At 43.9% G+C, this 23,431-nt stretch overlaps 1 protein-coding gene across 4 annotated transcripts in view; it reads right to left on the minus strand.

Moving 5' to 3' along the window:
* GRAMD1B (GRAM domain containing 1B) overlaps window positions 1-23,431 on the minus strand; it is a 115,986-nt gene that overhangs the window by 63,603 nt on the left and 28,952 nt on the right. For 2 of the 4 annotated variants that reach the window (XM_018560898.1, XM_018560896.1), the window contains exon 2: window positions 4,218-4,428. In XM_018560898.1, the coding sequence (XP_018416400.1) occupies window positions 4,218-4,331 (114 nt within the window). In that variant the 5' untranslated portion in view covers window positions 4,332-4,428. Of the gene's footprint in view, window positions 1-4,217; window positions 4,429-11,756; window positions 12,070-23,431 lie in introns of those variants that run through there. The other 2 variants (XM_018560897.1, XM_018560895.1) reach the window with 2 other exon arrangements.

Consider the following 23,431-nt stretch of genomic DNA (forward strand, 5'->3'; position numbering starts at 1 on the left):
GGTGGAGAGAGTGTTGATCCTGGATTTCAGCATTAGACCTCCTTCACACTTTTTTGGTGTGCTGCAAAAAAATATGCAGAATTTTGTACGTTAACATGCACTATGTTAAAGCAGCCCAATCAATTTGAATGGACTGAAAGTACCACATCCCACGGAAAACCAAACATAAACCTTTTTTCAATGCACTATCCTCTTGGCTGCCATTAATCCCAAGCTTCAATTCGGGGAGGAGGGGTTAGTCACATATGTTTATTCAAGTCATATTCAACACACATTAGCTGTTGTGCTAGGGGTGGTAAAAGCAGAGAGGAGAGCCTAGGAAGGGCAGATACATAATAAAGCTTGTGAGAATCTAGGTGTTTATAGCACCTTAACATGTGTCTGTAGCTGTGGTCACTCCACAGAGAACTTCTATAACAATTCAAGCCAAGTACTACATTAGAAAAATGAAGATGTTTTGGGCCATCGCAACCCTTTCAGCAAGTGACCATCTCCTCCTGCACCTGACAGCAAGGAACGGCACAGAGACTTGGTCATCACTACTTTGCCTTGAAGAGGCCTTGGCATCAAGTCCCATTCATGAAGTTTATATAGATTTACCCCGTAGTGTGCAGCAGCATTTCTGGACAAATAAGAAAACAGATTATACAGTCATGGCCAAAAATATTGGCACCCCAGCATTTCTGCCACATAACGCACCACTTCGCGCAGAAAATTGTTCCAATTACAAATGTTTCGGCATTCTCATGTTTATTTATTTTGTTTGTATTGGTATAAAACACAAAAATAGTGGAGGGGAAAAAAAGCCAAATCTGACACGTTCCACGCAAAATTCCAAAAATGGACTGGACAAAATTATTGGCACCCTCAATTAATATTTGATAGCACAGCCCTTGGAAAAAATAACTGAAAGCAATGGCTTCCTGTAACCATCAATGAGTTTCTTACACCTCTCTACAGGAATGTTGGAGCACTCTTCTTTCACCACCTGCTCCAGGTCTCTCAGATTGGAAGGTTCCTTTTCTCTCCACAGGACCTCTATGGGATTCAGATCTGAACTCATTGCTGGCCAGTCCAGCACCCTCCAGCGCTTTGTCTGAAACCATTTCTGGGTGCCTTGGGTCATTGTCCTGCTGACCTGTAACAGAGACCCAACTTTCTGACACTGGGCCCTACATTACACCCCAGAATTATTTGGTAGTCTTCAGATTTCATAATGCCAAGCACATAGTCAAGACATCCAGTGCCTAAAGCAGCAAAGCAACCCCAAAACATCAGTGACCCCCCACCATGTGCGACTGTAGGGACTGGATTTTTTTCTTTAAAGGCCTCATTTCTTCTTCTGAACATAGTACAATGATGGGCTGCACCAAAAAGCTGTTATTTTGTGCCATGCCAATACAAACAAAAGAAATATACATGAGAATGCCGAAACATTTGTAATTCCAACAATTTTCTGCACAAACTAGGGCATTATCTGACAGAAATGCAGGGGTGCCAATATTTTTGGCCATGACTGAATTTAACAAATGAATATATCACCTGCATTGCACATTACGCGTGCATTCACCCCTCAATGCATACAGTGCAAAGAGGAACTATGAACATTCACCAGGATCTGGGAAAACAAGGACATCCAAAATGGTCTACAGAGAACTTAAAGAAGTTGTGTAGGATAACAATACAAAAAAAAACTCTCAGATGGCGAATGGTTCATGGACAGAGATTTGTGTTTCACTCATTGCATCTGCAAATCCCAACACTTCTCTAAATTTCTCACTAAATTCACATTCGGCTAGACTGGCCGCAGGCAGCGACGCAATGTAACCCAATCACAAGGGAGAGAAAGGGAGGCTGCAGCAAACCACTGTGGAAAGAAAGGACTGCTACATACAGGAAAGTAGTAAGCTGCTCTAAGAAAAGGTTACATGCAGCTAGTTCACTCTGAGCTCATCTCCCATTCCCTGCTGCTCAGTATACCAAAATGTACTAGAATATTGTTAAGTAAAAATGAAGGAAATCTTTTTATATTGATGCCACGGTTCATGTGCACTGCCATGTCACTCCTAATGTTATACTTACTGCCAGAAAAAAAATCATACGTTAAAGGGAACTAGTCACAAATATCTCAAATGTCAGTGCTGACTTGTTTTTGAAGCAGCAGGCTCTCACGCTCATAGTTCCCGACCTAAAACAAGCATTTGCATGGGATGTTTTGGGAAACATTTTAAATGTATGCGGTAGGTATATATGTAGGTTAGCGACTGAATTGGCAGAGCAAGAATAAGAATACAGCTCCAAAGTCTGAACTTCGTAAACAAGCCAATTGCAGTATTATAATCCTCTTCTGACAGGTTCTCTTTAACAAGTATTCAACAAACCTATTAAACTAATACGGTAGTAGGAACCTTGTGTGTCTTACCAGCAGTCCTGCAATAGACAAGTATCTGCAGCCCAAATTGCGTACCTACATATGCCTAGTTAGTTATAATTTTATATAACAATAAGTCCAAAATGTAAACTAACCGCGCCAATGCAGCAGCAGAAATAAACCAAAATACATGGGAACTGTTAGCTGCTTTTTGAACCTTTACACCACATTTAAAGCTTCCAAAATATAACCAAAATCCCCAACCATGGAAGACTGCATAGTATTTAAACTTGTTAGGTTTAGTTTACGATCTCTTTATATCCAGCTTGTCAACTTTACCAAAATAAGACATTTATGATGTATCAGAGGCTTTCCTGTCCTTGTCACAGTCCTGGGAGCACCAGCAAGTTTTATCTCTCCCAATGAGACAAAGGAATATGCCAGGTTCGGACAGGTAAGCACTGGATATATTCCTCCTTGGCTAGTCATGTACAGATGTATCAGAGCAGTACACCCCGTCCGCTTATGTCTGGCTGGGGAAGACCGATGTTTGCCGGCATGTCACAATATGGCTGAACTCATGTTTATAACTCACCGGGAAGGGAAATGAAATTAGGCAAAGTGCGGACTTATGTAGCCTAAAGTACCAATGCAATCAGAATTATTAAAGTGCATGGGGCATTGGTGCTCCAGGATCTTAAAGACACCTAACAGATTTCACTGTACGGAAGTCAGGTCAGTGAATCAGTTCATTGGTTGTGGAAGGTTCCCCCGGCTAACACACTGTTTTCTGAATTACTGAATGAGGGCAAATGTGCAAGCTGCTATGATGCAGACCTAGTTCTGCTTCCGGTCTGTGCTTTATCTCCAAGCTTCATGTATTTCAGTAATTTGATGATTTTGTCACTGGTAGATTTCCACATTACCTATTTTTAGACACAGGGACTTTAACTGATCTCCTTTGCTTTGGAACAAAGAAGTCAATGGGGTTGATCTCCAAACGGGATAGAGACTGTTCACTTAGCAAAGTTAATGTTCATTGAGCACAGTGAATGAGGTGAAGTTGTGTTTAATTAAACCTACCAATTATGTTCTAGCTAAAATCCAGGATTGAAATTTCTCTCGCACATAATTGGGTATTTACAGTGAACGTACTTGTAGGTTCACCTCTTTTACTAATAGTGAGTTTAAGGGTTGAAGATTCACTGTTAGGGCCCATTCACAATAGCCCATCTGCTAAAATGCTGCGTTTCAGCAGCTCCAGCAGTGTGCATTTTGGCAGCTCCAGCCATGTGCTCTTTTAGCAGCTCCAGCCGTGTGCGTTTTAGCAGCTCCAGCCGTGTGCGTTTTAGCAGCTCCAGCCGTGTGCGTTGTATCACACATTGCCAGAGCTAGCATGGTTTAAATTCTTTGTTTTACCTTCATGCCGAGCGTACAATATGTACGCTCCATTCAGGTTCCTATGCAGCGACCTGCAGTGGCATGCAATGTGCTGCGATAAAATGCACCATGTTTGCATTTTATCACGGTGCAGAGCAGCACCCATCACACCCATGTTGTGGTGTGGCCTCTAATCCACTTTAGTAAATCAGCCCCAGTTTGTCAGTACAAATGTCACCAACACAGATCTATAAAATAAGGTCAAGCATGGTGCACAGGAATGCAAAAATACTGAAGATGAAATATATACATCTAGTTTAGCCTTTCCATTCCTCTGATACTCACATAGAACCATACGCTATTACACCAATGTAATATTCTGTCCAGCAGCAGAAGACTAACAGGACAGAATATCATTACTATGGAAACACGGTTGGGCCAAGGCTTTGACAGAAGCAACACATACCTTAGAATTTTTGCCCCCACTGCGCCCTGACTGAGACGATCCGCTCCGCTGGACTCCCGGCTCTGGGGTGGGGGGAGATTTGTCTGAAGAATGGTCTGAACTTTTTTCCACCATGGCCTCTCCTTCACTCTGCTGTGGTGTTGGAGAGCGGGAGCGTTTGCGCAGAACAGGAGAGCAGGCGGGAGAGCTTCGGTTCGAGTTACTTGCCGTGCTGGGGAAAGGAAAAAGAAAACGATTAGAAATTAAAAATGACAACTGCACCAGATCTTCTGCTTTTCTAACGCTAGGACATTAAACAGTCAAAGTATGTAAATAAAACTAAATATAGAGAAAGCGCAAGCACTTGTACTGGGACTACATAACGGAATGGGACCTAACTATTTATAAAAAAAGCAAGGTTTAAATTCACCGGGGTGAACGTGACAGCCGAGGTTGGGGATGGAGCCCTGGGCAACTCACGGGGGTCAGACAAATGATCATTTATCACAGGTGCACATACAAGAGGCTGGGATCTAACGGCCAGATAGCAGCAGGGGAATTGTACAGACAAGCAAACATGAATACAGTCACAGCCACATTACAGCTAGCAGTGCCAGCAGTAAGCGAGGGAGACTGCAAAGCTCTGTAAAGCTTAGTTCAAAGCAAAGGAAAGAGGGACATGCAGCAGTGAATAGTTATGATGGGGGGGAATGCTAAACCAGAAAGACATACATCATTGATTGTGGGCTGAAGAGGAGAGAAAATGAGACATGTCAAGAAGCACAACATGTACACAGATATTTGTGCAGGGTGGCCAATGCATATTTAGAGGATAATAACTGCTAGGGTATCTTACTACCATACTCCCTTCTCTAAACAGCAAACACAAAACTTATTTGTTTTCCGACCACTATGTACAGTTCACACCCTCAGCCCACATTTGGTCTGTGCTTGATCTTATCACTCTCATGAACTATCTACAGAGTGCAGCCATATCCTGACCTGCCACAGGGCTCTCAGGACCTTTCATTCAGCCAATTCCTATCTAACCCTGTCATTGCTATCAGCTGAATTCCAACATCTGCAGAATGATCAGACGCTTTGGACTTTCAGGAGGTGGAAAACAGAAATCAGGCAGGCTGGGAAATTTCGGATGTTCCTTCTACTGGTCTAGTGCAACCAGCAATAAAAAAAAAAAATTTGCTGGCACGTAGTAATGCGAGATAACACGAGGAGATGGGTTTTTGTTGGCTTTTATTATTGGCAAAATCAATCTCTTCTACACACACACTTCCGAGGATACAGTTACATTAATGTTCATCAACAATCCTTAAACAACCCAACTCCACCTACTGCCAATAAGAGCGACTTCGGTGGCCAGTAAGGGCTTTCCTAATGGAAATGGTGGAGATGAGCCATGAAGTCAGTGGAAGACAAGACTCAGTAACAAAGTCAAACTTTGCTTTTCTGGCAAATAAAGTAATAACAAGCAACTTTTACAAGTTTAAAAAGGATGGAGCACAGGATCATTTTAAGTCGCCACAAGACATTAGGGCTGGTTGCATATGCATGGACGATCGGCTACCCTAAGCCCTCGTTCACACCTGAACGTTTTGTAGCGCGTTCTACGCTTGACGAACGCTCTACAAAACGCTCAAACATGAAAATCCCATTGTTTTCAATGGGTCTGGTTCACACCTCGGCGTATTTCCGCCCGTCCCACGCCTGAAAAGGTACATGTACTACTTTAGGCTGTTTTTGTTGCGCGTTTCCATTGGGATACAGCCAAGTAGCCCTCGGAAACGCGCGTTTGTCACGCGATTTTTTTTACCGCGAATTGCGGTAAAAAAAACGCGCGACAACCGTGCATATGCAATACGCCTAGGTGTGAACCAGGGCTAAGGGCAACAGGACTGGGCATCAGCCACACAATAATGACATCTTGGATCTGTAGAGTGTCCTATTTGTTGTGGTGCGGAGGATCTGACCACGATGGTGCCACTTTTCTCACAGTGGAACAATAGTGATCACAGTACAGTTTCCTTTCTATTTCAGAACTTGTTATTGCAAATACAAATAACAAAGTGGGTACAAAAACAACCATTTCATAAGTCAGAGCAGGTTTGTAAGCGGCATTATCTGCCAATCCTGCAGACAATGGCTAGCTGGCAGGTTCAGGGTATCTCACAGTCATGAGATTGTTCCATGATCCAACCACACATGGCCAGCATGTTTTATCTCGTGTCTATGGGTAACTTTAATTGTTGGTAAGGTCCCACAAACCAAAATCTGAATCTGTTCAGCCAGCTTTAAGCTTTATTGTAACGTGACATTCAACCAAACATTTGCAGGGTTATTCACGAAAGGGTGAAGAGTTTGGAGAAGTGAACAATCTAGGACAACATAGCTGATTTGGAAACATTCTCCAATTCAGCTCATTTTCCAGTTCAGCTATGTTGTCCTAGATTGTTCACTTCTCCTCCCTTCTCCAAACTCTTCACCCTTTTGTGAATAACCCTATTAGTCTCCATCATTAAAGAAAGCTTGGCCAATGGCGCAGTAACCCATAGCGACCAATCGGAATCCATCTTTACTAGTCTGACTTCAGCAGTGTGAACTTGCTGTACGTTACTTTGAATATTGATTCTTATGGAATGGGGCTGATTGACTCAGAGAGGGGGTTTAATAAAAAAGTGTCTGAGGCAAGTTTTATCCTAACTGGTGCAGTTGCCCATAGCGACCAATCAGCTTCTATCTTTCATTTTTTCTACACAGCATAGAAAATGAAAAATGTAAAACGGATTGGCTGCAATTCAGTTGAGACAAAGTTTGTCTCAGATTTTTTTGTTTTGATTCCCCGATTGTGTCTTCCTATCTAGTCATTTCCTGCCTTCACACTTCACTGACAGCCACTAGGAAACTTTTCTTCCCAGGATCAATGACTCCAGATTATTGCCGCCATGTACAGAATTATATCGCTAACATATTTCAGAATTGTGTTCATTCTGGTGCACCTGTCCCGGCACTACCTGTTCATACAATCTTAATCTCCGACCACAGGCCAGCCCAGGACATTCACACTGGGACAGTTCAGGGTAGTGGTCCATGGGCTCATGACATGATTGAATATTTAAAGTCATTATTCGCACCCTGCACTGGTTTGTGCAAACATCGACTTCCAGCACTTTGATAATCACTATGGAAGCAGTGGTCTATGCTAGCAGGGTGAGTGCTTGAATAATAAGAATGCAATGCTAGACCTGTGCGCAGGTAGAAACACTGAGGTGACAAATCGCACAACCACAGGAAGGACTTGTCAAATTAGCACAAGAAAGATACCAGTAATTGTGGGCCCAGAGGGTACAAAGGAACCAAAATGCCAAAAACTAACTCACATAAGCCCAGGTGGTACCAGAACCTTACCAGAGAACCCAAAATATGACACATTGCTTCAACAATGCCTCTGCAGATAGTGCTACCCATGTAGTGGATGCCAGATGGTAACAGAAACTGGTACTGAATATTGTACGGCCCAAAGACAAACCAAGCATTTCCACAGCAGTTCTGAGCCTGGCACAGCCGTCCCTTTCCCTGTGGTTTATTCTTATATAGCATATTCTTATTCTTGTATGGTATATTCCTGTATAGTATATTCTTATTCTTCTATAGTATATTCTTATTCTTCTATAGTATATTCTTATATGGTATATTCCTGTATAGTTTATTCTTTTATAGTATATTCTTATTCTTCTATAGTATAGTCTTCTATAGTTTATTCATTGCTGGCACGTAGTAATGCGAGATAACACGAGGAGATGGGTTTTTGTTGGCTTTTATTATTGGCAAAATCAATCTCTTCTACACACACACTTCCGAGGATACAGTTACATTAATGTTCATCAACAATCCTTAAACAACCCAACTCCACCTACTGCCAATAAGAGCGACTTCGGTGGCCAGTAAGGGCTTTCCTAATGGAAATGGTGGAGATGAGCCATGAAGTCAGTGGAAGACAAGACTCAGTAACAAAGTCAAACTTTGCTTTTCTGGCAAATAAAGTAATAACAAGCAACTTTTACAAGTTTAAAAAGGATGGAGCACAGGATCATTTTAAGTCGCCACAAGACATTAGGGCTGGTTGCATATGCATGGACGATCGGCTACCCTAAGCCCTCGTTCACACCTGAACGTTTTGTAGCGCGTTCTACGCTTGACGAACGCTCTACAAAACGCTCAAACATGAAAATCCCATTGTTTTCAATGGGTCTGGTTCACACCTCGGCGTATTTCCGCCCGTCCCACGCCTGAAAAGGTACATGTACTACTTTAGGCTGTTTTTGTTGCGCGTTTCCATTGGGATACAGCCAAGTAGCCCTCGGAAACGCGCGTTTGTCACGCGATTTTTTTTACCGCGAATTGCGGTAAAAAAAACGCGCGACAACCGTGCATATGCAATACGCCTAGGTGTGAACCAGGGCTAAGGGCAACAGGACTGGGCATCAGCCACACAATAATGACATCTTGGATCTGTAGAGTGTCCTATTTGTTGTGGTGCGGAGGATCTGACCACGATGGTGCCACTTTTCTCACAGTGGAACAATAGTGATCACAGTACAGTTTCCTTTCTATTTCAGAACTTGTTATTGCAAATACAAATAACAAAGTGGGTACAAAAACAACCATTTCATAAGTCAGAGCAGGTTTGTAAGCGGCATTATCTGCCAATCCTGCAGACAATGGCTAGCTGGCAGGTTCAGGGTATCTCACAGTCATGAGATTGTTCCATGATCCAACCACACATGGCCAGCATGTTTTATCTCGTGTCTATGGGTAACTTTAATTGTTGGTAAGGTCCCACAAACCAAAATCTGAATCTGTTCAGCCAGCTTTAAGCTTTATTGTAACGTGACATTCAACCAAACATTTGCAGGGTTATTCACGAAAGGGTGAAGAGTTTGGAGAAGTGAACAATCTAGGACAACATAGCTGATTTGGAAACATTCTCCAATTCAGCTCATTTTCCAGTTCAGCTATGTTGTCCTAGATTGTTCACTTCTCCTCCCTTCTCCAAACTCTTCACCCTTTTGTGAATAACCCTATTAGTCTCCATCATTAAAGAAAGCTTGGCCAATGGCGCAGTAACCCATAGCGACCAATCGGAATCCATCTTTACTAGTCTGACTTCAGCAGTGTGAACTTGCTGTACGTTACTTTGAATATTGATTCTTATGGAATGGGGCTGATTGACTCAGAGAGGGGGTTTAATAAAAAAGTGTCTGAGGCAAGTTTTATCCTAACTGGTGCAGTTGCCCATAGCGACCAATCAGCTTCTATCTTTCATTTTTTCTACACAGCATAGAAAATGAAAAATGTAAAACGGATTGGCTGCAATTCAGTTGAGACAAAGTTTGTCTCAGATTTTTTTGTTTTGATTCCCCGATTGTGTCTTCCTATCTAGTCATTTCCTGCCTTCACACTTCACTGACAGCCACTAGGAAACTTTTCTTCCCAGGATCAATGACTCCAGATTATTGCCGCCATGTACAGAATTATATCGCTAACATATTTCAGAATTGTGTTCATTCTGGTGCACCTGTCCCGGCACTACCTGTTCATACAATCTTAATCTCCGACCACAGGCCAGCCCAGGACATTCACACTGGGACAGTTCAGGGTAGTGGTCCATGGGCTCATGACATGATTGAATATTTAAAGTCATTATTCGCACCCTGCACTGGTTTGTGCAAACATCGACTTCCAGCACTTTGATAATCACTATGGAAGCAGTGGTCTATGCTAGCAGGGTGAGTGCTTGAATAATAAGAATGCAATGCTAGACCTGTGCGCAGGTAGAAACACTGAGGTGACAAATCGCACAACCACAGGAAGGACTTGTCAAATTAGCACAAGAAAGATACCAGTAATTGTGGGCCCAGAGGGTACAAAGGAACCAAAATGCCAAAAACTAACTCACATAAGCCCAGGTGGTACCAGAACCTTACCAGAGAACCCAAAATATGACACATTGCTTCAACAATGCCTCTGCAGATAGTGCTACCCATGTAGTGGATGCCAGATGGTAACAGAAACTGGTACTGAATATTGTACGGCCCAAAGACAAACCAAGCATTTCCACAGCAGTTCTGAGCCTGGCACAGCCGTCCCTTTCCCTGTGGTTTATTCTTATATAGCATATTCTTATTCTTGTATGGTATATTCCTGTATAGTATATTCTTATTCTTCTATAGTATATTCTTATTCTTCTATAGTATATTCTTATATGGTATATTCCTGTATAGTTTATTCTTTTATAGTATATTCTTATTCTTCTATAGTATAGTCTTCTATAGTTTATTCTTCTATAGTATATTCTTATTCTTCTATAGTATATTCTTATATGGTATATTCCTGTATAGTTTATTCTTTTATAGTATATTCTTATTCTTCTATAGTATAGTCTTCTATAGTTTATTCTTCTATAGTATATTCTTATTCATGTATGGTTTATTCTTCTATAGTATATTCTTATTCTTGTACAGTTTATTTTTATTCTTGTATGGTGCATTCCTGTATAGTATATATTCTTATTTTTGTATGGTATATTCTTGTATAGTATATTCTTATTCTTGTATAGTATATTCTTGTTCTTGTATGGTTTATTTTTGTTCTTTGCATATTATTATATATACTGGCAGTCAGCGTTCATTTATTATTGCTTTCATTATAACCATCATCTTTTCCCATTTTACATTCATTCTGTGTGTTACATCAAACCACCGTTATGATTCCAGGACGTGTTTACGAAGCACGCCAGCGGTGTCACACGGTATACACACACGGCTTCTAACTTTCAGTCCTGCAATTACACTTGTTTATTTGATGGCAACCTACCTTGTGGGGCGAGTTCAAGACCAAAGCTCAGGAGGGATTGTAATAACGGAGGAGGACAGAAGGCCTTGGCTGCTGCATCCACCTGCTCATACCCCAGAGAGAAAGCAGCTCGTACATAAACACTGGCCAAACACACAACTTCGCAGTGCCAGAAGCACAACCCAAACTAGACACAAAAAGACACACCCTACCACTGCACGCTGCCTAATGTATAGCAGAGAAGAGTATGCAGCGCAGGAGAGGGTGATCACGCAACGTATGTGCACACCTGCAGGACGCACACACTACTTTGCACTTTTAACAGACTGCGGTGACACCCAGGATGACGCATTGATCATTTAGGCATCTCTCAGGGTGGGAATGCTGGCACTGCCAATTGTCAGAAGCACCGTGCCTGCCAGAGAGAGAGAGAAAGAGAGAGAGAGAGAGAGAAAGAGAGAGAGAAAGAGAGAAAGAGAGAGAGAAGGGGAGAGGGCAGCAGGAACTCCGCAGCAAAATGTGTCACAATGCAGACATTCCCACAGCACGCAGCAAGCTCGTCTCCTTATCCCCCTTCACCATCGGGCTAAGACAGGCCCTCAGCGGGAGACAGACACATGTACACACATCCTCACAAGGTCACACAGAAACTGTTAGCGACATACAGCACACAGAAGCCTCAGCACTAACCTGGCAGCCATGAGAGGATGAGCCAGCATCATCGCTTGATCCATTCATTCATGCAGAAAAAGCAGCAGGGGGCAGGGAAGGCAGCGAGCAGGCAGGAGGGCTACTCACCTCCAGATCCATCTCAGAGCCCCCCCATCACACACAGGGAGGGTTACTGGGGTGCTGGGATGAGATAAGGAAGCCTTTTTTTCAGCTGTTCCTCTCTCACCCTCCTGCAGCTGAGTCTGAGTGATGGGAGGGGACAAGCACTCATGGACCACCCCACCTCCCTGACTCACAGCTGCTTGGTGGATCACAGGCTGCCTAGAACACATATGGCTTCTCCCCTGTCATCTCTACGCTTTGCGGACTCCTAGCTTCCCTGCTCTGCCCTTCGCCAGGAGCCCTGTCCTCCATCCCTGCCCTCCAATACGGAGCCATCAGCTTGCCGTCATCCAGAGTGATGTGAGGATGTCACGTGACATTCACACCTGTGCAGCTAACTGCACCAACACACAGATCAGCCTCAGCAGCCTCCTCCTATCTGGCCTGAGGAGGAGTGACTGTGAATGCAGCATTCAGCACCATCTAATCACACACAGCCCAATGCTGCCAGACCCCAATCCCAGCACAATGCACAGGATGCATGGAGAGAAACTTCCATACACAGCCCAATGCTGCCAGACCCCAATCCCAGCACAATGCACAGGATGCATGGAGAGAAACTTCCATACACAGCCCAATGCTGCCAGACCCCAATCCCAGCACAATGCACAGGATGCATGGAGAGAAACTTCCATACACAGCCCAATGCTGCCAGACCCCAATCCCAGCACAATGCACGGGATGCATGGAGAGAAACTTCCATACACAGCCCAATGCTGCCAGACCCCAATCCCAGCACAATGCACAGGATGCATGGAGAGAAACTTCCATACACAGCCCAATGCTGCCAGACCCCAATCCCAGCACACTGCACGGGATGCATGGAGAGAAACTTCCATACACAGCCTAATGCTGCCAGACCCCAATCCCAGCACAATGCACGGGATGCATGGAGAGAAACTTTCACCATCTGTGTGCGACTCCGACCATACACAAACCATACGCGGACCATGCACGGATCATACACAGACCAGGCACGGATCATACACAGACCAGGCACGGATCATGCACGGACCAGGAACGGATCATGCACGGACCAGGAACGGATCATGCACAGACCAGGAACGGATCATACACAGACCAGGCACGGATCATACACAGACCAGGAACGGATCATACACAGACCAGGCACAGATCATACACAGACTAGGCACGGATCATGCACAGACCAGGCACGGATCATACACAGACTAGGCACGGATCATACACACACCAGGCACGGATCATACACACACCAGGCACGGATCATACACAGACCAGGCACAGATCATGCACAGACCAGGCACGGATCATACACAGACTAGGCACGGATCATACACAGACTAGGCACGGATCATACACAGACTAGGCACGGATCATACACAGACTAGGCACGGATCATACACAGACTAGGCACGGATCATACACAGACTAGGCACGGATCATACACAGACTAGGCACGGATCATACACAGACTAGGCACGGATCATACACAGACTAGGCACGGATCATACACAGACTAGGCACGGATCATACACAGACTAGGCACGGATCATACACAGACTAGGCACGGATCATACACAGACTAGGCACGGATCATACACAGACTAGGCACGGATCATACACAGACTAGGCACGGATCATACACAGACTAGGCACGGATCATACACAGACTAGGCACGGATCATACACAGACTAGGCACGGATCATACACAGACTAGGCACGGATCATACACAGACTAGGCACGGATCATACACAGACTAGGCACGGATCATACACAGACTAGGCACGGATCATACACAGACTAGGCACGGATCATACACAGACTAGGCACGGATCATACACAGACTAGGCACGGATCATACACAGACTAGGCACGGATCATACACAGACTAGGCACGGATCATACACAGACTAGGCACGGATCATACACAGACTAGGCACGGATCATACACAGACTAGGCACGGATCATACACAGACTAGGCACGGATCATACACAGACCAGGAACGGATCATACACAGACCAGGCACAGATCATACACAGACTAGGCACTGATCATACACAGACTAGGCACGGATCATACACAGACCAGGAACGGATCATACACAATGTCATTCATTACTCTGGACGATATGGATTGCCACTGCCCAGACCTGCATGAATGGATTCCTGTATATGAAAATATACAGGAATTGATAGCGGTACGTTTTACCAATGACAGCAGTCCTTAAATAACTCCAGGGAAAAATGGTATTAACCTTTGCAATAGAGAACCCCCCTCCAAGTTAACTGCTTGTGCTCGCCTGGGGTCGAAAATAAAGTTATGCTCACACGATCCTCCAAGACGGCCGGCTGTGACAGCATTCCCTCAAGCTTAACTCCCCATCTGCTGAAGTGATGGTATGTCCCACGACATCCCATACACTTCTATAGAAGGTGAACGGACCTTAGACCACTGCAGCAGAAGGGGAGAGGCGCTCCAGGGACCAGTCTATGAGAAAGCCGGCTGAGAGGATTGGGTGAGTATAACTTCTAGATTTTTGACCCTAGGCATAAACAAGCAGTTAGCCCTTGTGGTGAGGGGGCAGCCCCACTGCAAGGGTTCATACTATTTTTACCTGGAGGTCTGCTTTAAGCTCCAGGCTGGTGACCGGGCCTAGGATAAAATGATGCTATCAGTCTGCTGCAGGCAAGAAGAAACATTTCCTCTGTCTCCCCCCCCACCAGTGATCAGTCTGGTGTAGGCAGGAGGAAGCATTGCCTCAGTCTCCCCTCCCCCAGTGATCAGTCTGCTGCAGGCAGGAGGAAGCATTTCCTCATTCTCCCCTCCCCCAGTGATCAGTCTGCTGCAGGCAGGAGGAAGCATTTCCTCAGTCTCCCCTCCCCCAGTGATCAGTCTGCTGCAGGCAGGAGGAAGCATTTCCTCATTCTCCCCTCCCCCAGTGATCAGTCTGCTGCAGGCAGGAGGAAGCATTTCCTCAGTCTTCTCTCCCCCAGTAATCCGTCTGCAACATTCTACAACCTGTGAGGCTGCAGTAGGGGCTGATCTGTGTCAGGCATTTGTGAACAGCCAAGAAATGTACAGGCATCAGGATGGATCTGATGCTCTCAATGGCACGGTCACAGTTACACAAACATTGTGACTGTGTAATACAACTGACTGCTATTGAGAACAACTCTCACCATTCACTTTACAATGAGCGTGGATCTAACCAAAACATTTCTAAGTCATATATGAGCTTCTGTGCGTCCACACAGTGAGATTTCTGTTCAGTTTAAAGGACCCATTCAGACCTCTGGGTGCATTATGCATTTTTCATGCGTTAATCTGCACTGCATTGAAGACCATTTAAATGAATTGATTGGCAAAGCGCTAGGACATAAGAAAATGGACCAATATTGGCAGCGCTCCCAACCACAACACACAGTAGTGCATTACCATGCGTTGTGGTGTGCTGTGACACGTGTGTTGGAGCTGCATTGCCTTACTAAATATGAATGGCACCACAACATGTTAATGCATGTAACATGCGCTAAGGTGCTTTGCGGTAGTGTGCGTGTTACTGTAACGCACTGCAGCGGAAATGTGTTTCAGCCCCGGCTTGAACCAATTTTTTTGGGGGGGTTTGAGATAGAGTGGAGAAGAAATATAACATTTGTCTGCGACTCCACTGGGGAGATTTTACCTCACTTCCTGTTTGAGACTTTTGTACAAGAGACAGCAGGAGCAGCTCTCAATGGATCAGCAAGACACTGATTATCAGAAGTTCTAACCCTTCCCCACGCTACGAAAAATTCGTTTTTGCCTTTGTCCCCATTGAAAAGATTTTCCACCACTGCCTGTCCTTTCTCCTCACTTCCTGTCCTGACAGTAAGTGAAGGGAAGTCTCCCTAAAATAGGAACACAGACAAACAAAAAACCTGACAGACTCGAACCCTTCCCAATCCTACCAAAAATGGCATCGAACTTCATTGGCTTTGCACACGCTTCATAGGCTGTAGCCATGTGTGGTCTGTATGAACATACATGTGAGATGCCCACACACAGGAGATGGAGGATGAAAGGTTTCTGTATGATCCCGGTATACAGACATGCGCTCTGGTATCAGCTCAGCATTCGGTGCACCTCACAGATACCCCTAGTGATGGGTCAGGAAGCTCCAACCCATCCACTCATTTCTTCTGCCATGATTGGTCAGCCCAGGATTGTCTGCACAGATCAGACGGTACCCACAGACCTGCCAATCCAAAGAATCTAATCACCGTGTCACCAAAGATCAGAGACCTTAAAACAAAACAAAAAATAGATTTTAAAGATTTATTCCTTTTGTTGCCAAATATATTTGTGCGCAGATGTGAAAATGCATATTTTAGCCCCCCCCAGACTTATATATTTTCTGAAAGCAGAGACCCTGGAAAATAGTGACAAACCCAAATATTCTATAAAATACATTAAAAGAGAACTATGGGGTCAGTGTTTTTCCCTATTTCTCTTAAGGGTCACAGGAGGACATAAACTAGCGTCCTCCCGTGACCCAAAGCTCAGTATATAGGGAGCTACAGCTCACGATATACTGAGACCGCCGCAGCCGGGACGGATCCCGACATTACTGTTGAGGTCCACCAAGCTGTGTGAGTGACAGCTGGCTCTGCCTATCTAGAGGCAGAGCCAGCTGTACCCGCCCCCTCCCCCGTCCGTTCCTCCAGTCAGCACTGGAGGATCGGAGCGGAGAGGGGGGGAATCCTTGCGGGGAGCGGTGATTGTCAGTCACCACTCTCTGCAGGGAGATGAACGAGAAATGAACGAGTGACGGTGACAAACTCTGCCACGCAAAATTGCTCCAGGGCGATGCTCTAGAAGCCTTTACAGGTCATCAATTTAAATCCAGCCATGAATGATGGAGTGAGAATTGTTGCCATCACTCCATGCACCCAAATATCGGCTGAGAATTGTAAGCTCAATACGCTACGTAGCATCCCCAGCTTCCCTTCTTCCTGCTGGGTGCTGGCTGCAAACTTCGGTCTGTGTCCCTTCTGATTCCTGCTCTCCCCCGCCTATGTTGGCAGAGGCAGCGGGGAACGGATGGGACACAGATCCAGCACCTCCCCAGTGGGGAGGAGAGAAGCTGACAAGAGGCTGAGCAGGGCAGTGCAGAGGCAGTAGAGCTGTCAGGAGGCCCAGCAAGGCATTGTGGGGAAGTGCGGGGAGTAAAACTCGGCTCCGTTGACAGGCAGGAGGGGGCGGAGCAGTCAGCATGGAGAGTGGAGCACAAACACTGATGATTACTATGTCCCCAGTTATGAATGAACAGGGAAATTCTACATCACTTCCTGTTCATTTATGAATGGGGACTTAGTAAATGTACTATCTGCTCACTTTATAAATGAACAGGAAGCAGCTCAGCACAGAGGCTTCCTGTCCATTCATGACTGGGTTGATCGTAAATATTTACTATTTCGAGACTGTGAATGAACTAGAAGCCTCTGTACTGAGAGCTTCCGGTTCATTGAGTGCTGGGGCTGCAGAAAAAGAGATTCAGCACTTCGTATCCTCAATCTTTGTCTATTTTAAAAGGGAAATATCATCAGGGTTCTGTTTAGACTCCTGATATTTCCCCAGAGCCCCCAACAGTAAAGTAACTAAAAACAAAAATAGAATAAAAATTAAATAACAAAAAAGTAATTTAAAACATTTTGAAAAAGTGGGGAAAAAAAAAGTTATTTTCAGTTTCTGTTTCGACCTGAAAAATTTTGAAATTTCTGTTTCGTTCTAAAAATTTAATTTCGGTGCATCCCTAACAGCGATACCAAACGTGTGGTGCAATCTCCATTTTCATATCTAGACGCACCCAACGCATTTGTTTACATTCATTTTGTTGTTTTTTTACTTAACTTAATGTTTGAACTTTTTTTTTTTTACACTTAACATTATTGCTAATAAACTCCCTACAGGATAGCATCATTTATGTGACAAGTTATCTTTAAGGGGACATTACGGATCTCTCTGACCCTTAATGTCACCTATGGACCCCAATAAAGCTGATAGAGCAGAGATTGTGCTTGATCAGCGTCTTTCCCGGCCACAGCAGAAACCAAAAAGGACCGAACCTTCATTGCTTCCGGCTTGATTCAGTGCAAATATGATCAGTGAATGGATGCTTCATTTGGGGAGAATAGAAGTGATCAACACTCCAAACAGAACGCTGCCAGCTTGTGAAATGTAAACACACTCCCAGCCACTAGAGCAGTCCATGTTGCTGCCAATGTAAGCCTTTTGTTGGTGGAAACAAAAAGGGTTAAATCAATAAATATATTACAACATTTAATTTCACCAATATTAGGAGTAAGTGGTCAACATCACTGATGACGTCGGCGAAGTCATCTTAAAAGGGGCAAAAGGATAAGTGCACCTTGATTTGAAGTGCACTTATCCATTAAAGACGCGCAATTGCGCCCAACACATCCCCGAGACTTTAAAAATATAAAAGATGACACAAAAATGTCCTGAACATGGAACAAACATTTCATTCGGTGTTCTCTCTCGCCTGTAAACATATGACCGTTCTTTAAATGTTACACTTATGTATGAAAATAAGACTTCTATATAAAACACAGATAATTAATGTTGTTGCAAAACAAAGCAACCTAAAAATAGAACTGGATGCGTATAGTAGAACATGGATGTACGGCAGCCAGCACTTCAGCCACATCAAGGATGTTTTTAGATGCACCAAAGTCAAATCTTTATAGCAGAAGCTTCATAATTACAGCCTGTGTCTGGATTGATGTGTAATTTAGCGAAAAGCAAAGCAAAGACAAGGACCACCACAAACTGCACTCACAGGGTCATAGACTGCAAGATATTAGATTACAGCTTTAAAAGTCTGGAGGTTCCGATGCACATAGTTAAAGCCCAAATCTGGGCAATTTTTGTTTTGTTTTTTTAAATACAATGGTCCCCTGCCAGTGCACAACATAAACAAGCAGCTCAAGCTGAATGCTATACTCCCCTTCAATCCAAAGCTGTCCCCCGTAATACTTTCACAAGATGTCTCCTATAATCCCCTTCAAGTCAAAAATGTCCCCCGTAATACTTCCAAAAGATGTCTTCTATAGTCCCCTTCAATCCAAAGCTGTCCCTGTAATACTTCCACAGGATGTCTTCTATAGTCCCCTTCAATCCAAAACTGTCCCCGTAATACTTCCACCAGATGTCTTCTATAGTCCCCTTCAATCCAAAGCTGTCCCCGTAATACTTCCACCAGATGTCTTCTATAGTCCTCTTCAATCCAAAGCTGTCCCCCGTAATACTTCCACAAGATGTCTTCTATAGTCCTCTTCATTCCAAAGCTGTCCCCCGTAATACTTCCACCAGATGTCTTCTATAGTCCCCTTCAATCCAAAGCTGTCCCCGTAATACTTCCATAAGATATCTTCTGTCTTCAGGAATAAATAAAGGCCAGAATCATTCTGTGGTTGGAGAGAGTGCGTCACCTCACCCACATAAGGCTGACCATTTATTTTATAGCAAAGCGCATTTGAGGGAAATGCAGTACACTGTGTTCTGTACATTGGGTTAACATGTGTATTGCCTTTAGTTGCAATACAATAATGTAAATGGTCCCGTTAGGCAGAAAAAAATTAAAATTGCAGGGAGGTCAGGATTTTTGATAGAAGAGCCGTGAAAATCTTCTGCCAAAAAAAAATTGTCCTTTCCCCCAGAGATTTTATGTTTTGTGTACACTGTAGGGAGCATGCCATATCTAAGGTGCTGTGGAGAACTGGCATCCCATTGGCTGAAGAGGACGTCTGAGAACCTGGAAGTGTCAGTGGTGGAGATGGCAGCGGTAGGGCACAACGCTGAGGACTGAAGACCGATACGATAGCGCACTAATGTGTAAGTATGATGGGTGATTTACTTCCACTTTAAGTAATCCAGTGGTACCACCTCCCCGCCCAAATCCTAAAGGCTGAATATTGAAGAAAACTCACTAAGTCAATAACTTCGCTCACTCTGAGCCGGGGAGGACCACGTGAGATGCTCTTCTTCACCCGAGCTCCGGCCCGGGGGGAGGTTGCTATTTACTGTCTGATCTGGCTAGGCCTGAAGCCTGGGGAACAAAGCCATGTACTCACACTGAGGCCTGAACCTGGGGCCCAGTGGCTGGAACTGAGGATGAAGATGATGGAGAACAACTTTGCCAGGTGTGGGGAGCCTGAGAAGTGATCCTCTGCTGCAACCTGAAAGTCTGTTTATGAATGGACTAGTAGCTTTTGATCCAAATACTGCATAGTCAGGAGCTGAAGAAACAGATCGCCACAACTGGCTTAAAGATCCTATATCTGTGATGGCAGCAAGTACTTTGTTCTACAACTTAATGGAGTCTACACTGTCCTGGATTTCTTGCACCATAACCCTCCCTTCCAGAGTTTGCCAATAAAAGTTCTTTAGCATCTTCAGTCTGGATCTTAGTTTTGTTGGTCGCCAGAGAAGGGGTTGTAAATGCTTTTGGGGCAGCCATGCTACTAAAATCCCTAGACATGCTAAGGAAGACCCGAGTATTCAAGTGGTTTCTAATACTACACTTGAGAGTAATCTCCTCTTTGGCATTGAGAAAGCGGTGACTATATAACACTTCTGGCTAAATTAAGATAAATCCTTTATTTCTTTAATTTAAAGTGACATTAAACCCTCAATTTGTTTAACATAAACCAATACTGTAATGTGTGCCTTACTGTAATCCATGGTAGTTTCCCTTCTCTTTGCTGCTCTTCCTTTTAAATCTGTATCTCTTCTCATGCTTGGGGAGAACTTCCCTTTGCAGCTGAGTGCCTCTTCCTGTAGTGCTGGCTCAGGTTGTGAACCTGCACACAGACACCATGTATCCATTCCAGAGACAAGGCAGTCTGCTGCAAAACAGAAGTTCTGCCCAGCATGAGAAGAGATAAGGATTTAAAAGGAAGAGCAGCAAAGAGAAGGGAAACAACCATGGATTACAGTAAGGCGCACATTACAGTATTGTTTTAAGTTAAAAAATCTGAGAGTTTAATGTCACTTTAACCCAGATTATGCCAATGCTAAATCCTAATTAGAGGCTCATATTGTCCTGACACAGCATTGGTATTTCCTCACTAAAGACGCATCCCATTCATACTGAATAATCGGAAACTGATGCTGGGCTTCTAAAAAAAAAATTATTCTTATCCCGTCACAAAAAATAAGGTTAGCCCTGTAAAGAGATGTTATACTTACCTGTTCTGCCGCCAGTCTTCACTCATTTCAAGAGCCACTGTGCCTGGAAAATCCCCTTTATTTCAACCCAATTCTGAGTGTGGAATTTCTGGTTCCCCGCAGAGCGATGTGGTTCCTCCAACAGGCCCCTACATTACTGAAGACACATGTAGGTGGCGGCGGGAGGAACCACAGCCAAAAGGAACCAAATCTCCCCATTGGGGCCAGAGGATCTACTCACACCTCATTCTGACCAAACCTCAAAAGAATGTTTTGGCTGGGGCTGGACTTGAGCATATAATGGATTTAAATGGCGCTCTATTATATCTAGGCTGAGTTCAGAGCCTGTGGTCAAAGCTCCCAAAGAAACCCATCATGACAAATAACTGACCGAAAATAAGCAGGATACTGATCACAAATTATGATAAACTGCATTTGAAGAACGAAGACACTATGCCAACAATACTTGCCTATGAAAACAAAGCTATGATGCTGATCAATTGGCAAAGACAGTCAGTTTGTGTGTGTGGTCAGCTTAAATAAAAGAAATCAAATGCTTCCTGCTATTGTTTACTACAGCGTAAACTGAGGACATTTACATATCCGTATGGGACAAGACGGCAGAAAAAGAGGAACAGTGGTCAGGAAGGTGGACAACACTTTGTTAGCCCAGAATGGAACCAAGGTAGCAAATGGTTTTAAGCCCCATGGATGTTCTGCAGCGGATGTTTGATCATGAATGACAGCTATGTACTAAATCCTCATCATGGCATATCTAATAAACCAAACTATCATCATTTTCCAGTTTAACATGGACACATGTCCACAGGACCTGTCTCTGGAAGTCAAATGTGGCTGGTAACCATGCTGGATAAATAAGGCCGAACCCGATCTAAAGGTAAACACTAACATGTTAATTGCCCAAAGGATATAGCAGACAACATGTGTAAAACAAACTAATGCTTTAATCTCTAAACTCATTTGCTGGAGCAAGTTACTGGGTTAAGCCAAGTGCTATCCTGAATGGACATTACATTTGCATAAGACTTAACTGGCTATATGGATACTGTTAACCCTGAAAGGCAATACAAATGTAGGTTATATACCAGTGGAGTCTTGTGATATAGGCACCACGAGGCAGAGTTAACCTGTAAAGTCCAGAAAAGTGGGTGGAGGAGGGGCAGGGTGAGTGACTATATTAATCCTGGAGGTCTGAGGGAGGGTGAAAAGGAAGCAGGATAAATGTTAAGAGGATTACAGGCTCTGACTACAGATGGCATCCCACAGCCTCTATGCTCTCTCACTTCTTGCCACACGGGTAGAACAGGGCATGCAGCATGCTAAAATATCTCCCCTGTACCTAATAAATACACGTCTAAGATCAGCCCAACCAGAGCAAGGGGCTATTCCCAACCCAAAAAACTTTTCTATCAGAACACTGCCTCTGAGCAACCAACACTGAAAAAGTCGACCTGCCTCCTGTACACATTGCAGCAAGCCACGGCTGGACCACCATTAGAAATAATACATTTTTTTGTCTCTGCTATAATACTAGTTCATAGTAAACTGAATTATGATCCAGTCCTCTGATCAGGATATTTGAAGTCATGAGTGTCACTAATTAAAGAAGCAATAAAAAGATAAACTTACCTGCATCCCAGAGAGAGAAACTATCTAGAACTAGACACTACCAGCAATATAATCAGCCAGCTCAATACTAACACTAATAAGAAAAGAGGAAATCACCTAATGATCATTTTTGGTGTCCCGGTATGTGAATAGGTAATGCTTCTTTATAACCTACATGTTACAGGAGAAACAATGCACAATAATATAACCGTACAGCAAACACTACAAGCAAGTAACACATCACATGGCAATCTAATGGTCACAAAAACATTCCACATACCAAACTGTCATCATACAGGAAAGCAGCATGGGTCCGGGTCTTCCATCATGCAGAATGTGCTTTATTTGTAATGATTTATCTCCTTTATATGAATGATTTCAGGCAGTGCAGGAGTGCACTTAGTTTTCTAGGTACGGATATACTATATTATCATACTGCCTATGGCATTTCTGTCCTCAATTAGATAGTTGCAGGGCTCCTCGCAGTGACTGCAGGGGAGAAAAGGCTTTGTGATCCAGCCTGTATGCAGCCAATACTACTGAACATCAGCCCTTATATATTTCTCTGTCTAGCTGGGTTGAGAAAGCTTTATAGATAATATATTTTCCAGTATGTATTCCATACTTTATGAACATTTTCCTTCTTTAAAAACACATTTTTCCTAAATGAGAACCCCCCCCCCCCCCC

The sequence above is a fragment of the Nanorana parkeri genome, unplaced genomic scaffold (assembly GCF_000935625.1).
Source record: "Nanorana parkeri isolate BGI_ZX_2015 unplaced genomic scaffold, ASM93562v1 scaffold485, whole genome shotgun sequence".
Lineage (NCBI taxonomy): Eukaryota > Metazoa > Chordata > Amphibia > Anura > Dicroglossidae > Nanorana > Nanorana parkeri.